This window comes from Mandrillus leucophaeus, unplaced genomic scaffold (genome assembly GCF_000951045.1).
Source record: "Mandrillus leucophaeus isolate KB7577 unplaced genomic scaffold, Mleu.le_1.0 Scaffold215, whole genome shotgun sequence".
Classification (NCBI taxonomy): Eukaryota; Metazoa; Chordata; class Mammalia; order Primates; family Cercopithecidae; genus Mandrillus; species Mandrillus leucophaeus.
This window is the reverse complement of record NW_012102199.1, coordinates 881,729-886,939: the sequence shown is the minus strand read 5'-3', so window position 1 is coordinate 886,939 and position 5,211 is coordinate 881,729. Positions and strand designations below refer to the sequence as shown.

The 5,211-nt window shown below is 54.9% G+C and overlaps 1 protein-coding gene across 1 annotated transcript in view; it reads right to left on the bottom strand.

Moving 5' to 3' along the window:
• Nucleotides 1-244: 244 nt before the first annotated feature.
• The window catches only part of LOC105540093 (cytochrome P450 4F22), a 35,699-nt gene continuing 30,732 nt past the window's right edge, over nucleotides 245-5,211 (bottom strand). Inside the window, exons 10-13 of the mRNA XM_011980580.1 lie at nucleotides 4,319-4,452; nucleotides 3,356-3,420; nucleotides 1,816-1,898; nucleotides 245-1,278 (exon numbers count right to left, since the gene is read on the bottom strand). Coding sequence (XP_011835970.1) covers nucleotides 1,101-1,278; nucleotides 1,816-1,898; nucleotides 3,356-3,420; nucleotides 4,319-4,452 — 460 coding nt within the window. The 3' untranslated portion in view covers nucleotides 245-1,100. The remainder of the gene's footprint in view (nucleotides 1,279-1,815; nucleotides 1,899-3,355; nucleotides 3,421-4,318; nucleotides 4,453-5,211) is intronic.

Sequence of the window (5,211 nt, the reverse complement as noted above, 5' to 3'; positions counted from 1 at the left end):
ACTCCAGCATCGGAGAAGTTCTCCCTGACCTATCCCCATCGCTCTGCTATATTCATCCAGCACCCGGGGCCTCGCCTTTGGAGCACCTGTCCTGGGTTGTAAATAAACCTTTACACGTGGAATTATTTGTTCAACATCTGTCCCCCACCCCCTGAGAAGGCAGAAATCAGGGCCTGCCTGTGGTTCTGAAGCAGTGCCAGCAAACAATATGTGATCTGTTGATGAAATAAATGAACACACAAACTGACCCCCAAAATCTGAGTTTATGTCCTAGGACAAATGGCTTTCCAGCCTCCTAGCCCGCAGCTTCGCTCAGTTGGTAGAGCCCCTCATTCCCATGCTGGGGTCTCCACGTGTAAGCGTCTGGCTGAGTTAGGGGGTGGAGGGTGGGGTACGTCTGCATCCTTTGCTTTTATTCTACAAAAACAGAACACTCAGCAAAGGGTCTTTGGGCAAGGGAGGAAGGAAGGGGCTTACAGGGGTCTGAGTTTACAAAACAACAACAAAAGTAAGCAGCCTCGAGCCCTACGATCCAGCCTCACGCCTCAGCAGTCTGCCCACATGAGCTGAGGGCCTCAGGTGGGTGATGTCCGGGTTAAAAGCGCTGACGTCAGGCTCCAGATTTCCTCAATTTGGAAGCCTGCCAGGGGTTCAGCCAGTTGGGGGTGAGCCCTGAGTCAGAGGTGGGGCTTAGGTCCTCTGAAGGCTCAGTGGGCAAGTCCTGGAGACCTGGCTCTGCAGGGGCGTGGCCTGAGGCCCTCAATCCAAAGGATCCTGGGGGCGGGGCCTGAGCCCAAGTGGGCAGGGCCGAGCCTGGTCCCTCAAACAGGACAGGTGCGAGAACTCAGGGGGCGGGACCTAAGCCTCAAAGGGCGGGATCAGACTCCCTAAGGGGCGGAGCCTTGCCTTGAGGGGCGTGGCCAGCACCATCAGGCTGCTCAACAGCGGTGCCTGGTCATCCAGGAGCTGAACCTGAACTTCGAGGGGAGTGGCCTATTCCCTCGGGATCTTTGGGGCGAGTCCTGGTCCTTCGGGGGCGTGGCCTCGGCCCGTCTGGGAGGGGCCTGGACCCCTGGGATCCGCAGGGATCGCGCCCACGCTCAGGCCCGCGGAGGCAGGGGCTCCACCTTGAGCCAGATCCCACTCTCCGTGCGCAGGATGAGCTCCGGCTTCCGCCGCACCTTGCGCGTTCGGTCCACACTCAGGCGGAAACGTAGCAGTGTTAGTGCCACAACCACGCGCATCTCGGCCATGGCGAAGCTCTGTCCGATGCAGTTCCTGGAGGAAGAGGGGACAGGGCTCAGGCCCAGCTTCTGTGTGAGCACTGGTCCCTGGGCGTCACATGCCTCCTTCGAAAATGAAGCAAGCATCCTGGGCTGGGTGAGGGTTAAAGTGAAACTCCACGCTGGGTGAGGGTTACAGTAAGACCCCACGAATCGCTCAATTAATGTGACCTTGGGGTTGAGTGTCTGAATCCCGGTGCAGCCTCTTACTAGCTGTGTGTCCTGGATACATGGCGCCCCCTCTGAGTCTCAGTTCCTTCATCTGTAAAAACGGGGACAAAGGCATCATAGAGCCAATGGGAGCGTGGGAGCCCAGAACTCAGGGCCTGACACATTGTCAGTGCTCAATACCCAGGACGCTATTGCAGAGTCTGATTTGGGGGCCTCCTGGCGCACTGGGGAGAGGGTGCTGGGTTTTCAGAAAGGACGCCTGGGTGCCATCTGGTCTCTGCTCCTGAGAGGCACATTCCTGATCTTTCCCTGCCTCTGTTCGTCCACAGCTGGCTTGGACTGGGGGAAATAGAGGGGTTACCTGGGTCCTGCAGAGAAGGGCACGTAGGCCAGTGGAGAGCGCTGCTGTGGGTTGTCCGGGTCAAAGCGGTAGGGGTTGTACACCTAGGGAGGAACAGCCTGGAGATGAGTCTGGGGGCTGCCCGAGACATCCCAGCCTGGCCCCCATCCCTGAGCCTCTGGGGGTCAGTAAAGATGGATGGAGAGCACCTCAGGGCCATCTCTTCCATTCCAACTTGCACTTCCTGCAATGCAGCCACACCTGCCTCCTTCTGTTGGTCACACGCACCAGTGAGATTCCACCTCAGGGCCTTTGCACTTGCTATTTCCTCTGCCTAGAACAGGTTTCTCCTTGATCCTTCATCCCCTAGGGTCTCAGCTCAAACATCTCCTCAGCAAGGCCTTTCATAACCACTTGAGCTAAAGTACCCCATCCACCAGTTTTTTCTTTTTTTTTTTATTTGTTTGTCTGTGTTTGTCTTTGTTTGTTTGTTTGTTAGAGTCAGAGTCTCACTCAGGCTGGAGTGCAGAAGCACGATCATAGCTCATTGCAGGCTGGGCGCGGTGGCTCACGCTTGTAATCCCAGCACTTTGGGAGGCCAAGGCGGATGAATCATCTCAGCTCAGGAGTTCAAGACCAGCCTGGCCAACATGGTGAAAGCCCGTCTCTACTAAAAATACAAAAAAATTAGCCAGGCGTGGTGGCACATGCCTGTAATCCCAACTACTTGGGAAGCTGAGGCAGGAGAATCTCTTGAATCCAGGAGGTAGAGGTTGCAGTGAGCTAAGATCACGCCACTGCATGCACTCCAGCCTGGGCAACAGAGCAAGACTCTATCTCAAAAAAATAAATAAATAACCATAGCTCATTGCAGCTGGGCCCAAGCGATCCTCCTGCCTCAGCCTCCTGAGTGGCTGGCACTGCAGGTGTGTATCACCATGGCTGGCTTTTTTTTTTTTTAGAAATGGGGTCTCATTGTGTTACCCAGGCTGGGCTGAGCTGGAACTTCTGGCCTCAAACAATCTTCCCTCCTTGGTCTCCCAAAGCACTGGGATTACAGACACAAGCCACCACATTGGGCCAACTTTTTCCTTTTTGGTAGAGATGGGGGTCTCGCTGTGTTGCCCAGGCTGGCCTCAAACTCCTGGGCCCGAGCAATCCTCCCACCTCAGCCTCCCAAAGTGCTGGGATTACAAGCGTGAACCACTGCACCTGTAAACCGGAACTGGCCCAGTTTTTCTTTCTTTTGTGCATGTATCAATACCCCAAATCTTATTGATTTGATTATTATCTTCCCCAAAACTTCACTGTGAGCCCCGTGAAGACAAAGACAGTATCATCCTCTATTTTCAGAGCCCAGCACACACTCTGGCACACAGTAGGTGCTCAATAAATATTTTCTGCCCTAATGCATTAACAATGAGCGGGTGAATAAATGGCTAAATGCGGAGTGGTGAGGAGTGTGTGCACTCAGGCCCTGCAACCGGCCCTGCTCTCTGGCTCCCTGGGGCGCAGGGGAGGGGAGGACCTGAGGGCAGGGAGGGTTGGGGCAGGCACTCACCTTGGAGTCAGGCCACACTGTGGGGTTGTGGTGGGTTCCATAGATGCTGACCAAACAGATGATTCCTGTGGGGAAAGATGGGATCAGTGGGGCCGAGGGGAGCCAGGGCCTCCTCCAGAAACATCCCCCCCCCCACCTTGGGTCTCCCTAGAGCCATGATGTTCCCATGAGCCATCTGCCACCACCTTCTGTCCATCCTCCTCTAAAACATTCTGCTGCCCTATCCACTCTTCCTGCCTTTCCCTAGGAGAACCCTATCATCTTCTTTCTGGCTGCCACACTGGCCACATTGGGATCTTTCTTACTCGCAGATCTGACATTGCTCCTCTTCAGCTCAAGCACCTACATTGGCTCCCTGCTACCCCCAGGATTGAGTTCAAATGCCATCCCCTGTCCAGGCCTTTCACAATCTGCATCCTGAGGCTCTACTCCATAAACATGCTCACTCTTTTACTTCCACACGCCAAGCCTCACCTCCCACATTCCCTCCTCCAGGCAGCCCTCCCTGCATTCCTCCCCATATTTGAGCTACTCCAGCCGCTGTCTCTCCCTTTAGCCCATTCCTGATTCCATATGCCTGGGAACATCTGTGCCCTGCTGTATCTCCCCCAGAATGGGCAATGCTCAAAACCTGAACCAGGGTCCCCAGTATCAACCAAGACAGGGCTTGGTCTCCAGGGAGTAACTGGCAACTGAATGAAACAGACCCTCCCCAACTGCACCCTCACAGGCCCATCCCTGTGACTCTGCTTCCTTCCTTTCCACCTGAACTAACTGGGCTCTATCTCCCTGCACACACAACTGCGTTTCCTCCAATACCCCAGAAGCAGCAGGCACACAGAGAGCTACCCCATCTGCAGAGATAGTGCACCTAGGGCAGGCATGGCCAGGCCGCTGTGGACAACAGAGCAGCCACAGCATTGGAGGCAGTACACCAGCAGCAGGGGGGAACATGGCGGGCACCTTTGGGGATGATGCGCCCGTCTGGGAGCTTGATGTCCTCCGTGCATTGGCGAGAGACAAGAGTGACAGGTGGGTACTGGCGCAGGCTCTCCTTAATGCACATAGTTGTGAAGGGCAGCTGAGTCAGATCGTCCCTGGGGAGAATGGAGATATAACTAGAAGCCGAACCACCAAGACACCACCTCCATGAAACACACACACACACACATGCACACACATACACACACACTCAGGGGCAGCTGGGCAGGGAACCAGTCTAGGATTTTAGACTTGCCCCAACTTCTGCCATTTGCAGTTGTCTTATGCACAGGTGGGCAGTACTAATATTTAGTGTTTTGTGTATCTCGGGTCACTGCAACCTCAGCCTCGCAGGTTCAAGCGATTCTCCTGCCTCAGCCTCTTGAGTAGCTGGGATTACAGGCATGCGCCACCACGCCTAGCTAATTTTTGTATTTTTAGTAGAGATGGAGTTTCACCATGTCGGCCAGGCTGGTCTCAAACTCCTGACCTCAGGCAATCCACCCACCTCGGCCTCCCAAAGTGCTGGGATTACAGACATGAGCCTCAGCACCCGGCCAGTACTAATACTTAGGATGCAAAGTATCTGAGCACAGACCACTCAGAATAGCACTAGCACTGGGCCCTCTGCTGGGCCCAGCATTAAGTCTTTAATTGATGAATTATGTGGAGGCCCAGGGGCACCTAGGTGAGGTGCGAGGACAGCCAAGGGGACTCAGGGCAACAGCAATATGTCAGTTTATATGGTCCATTTCTGTACTTAAAAAACTGGTGCAGCCGGGCGCGGTGGCTCAAGCCTGTAATCCCAGCACTTTGGGAGGCCGAGACGGGTGGATCACGAGGTCAGGAGATCGAGACCATCCTGGCTAACACGG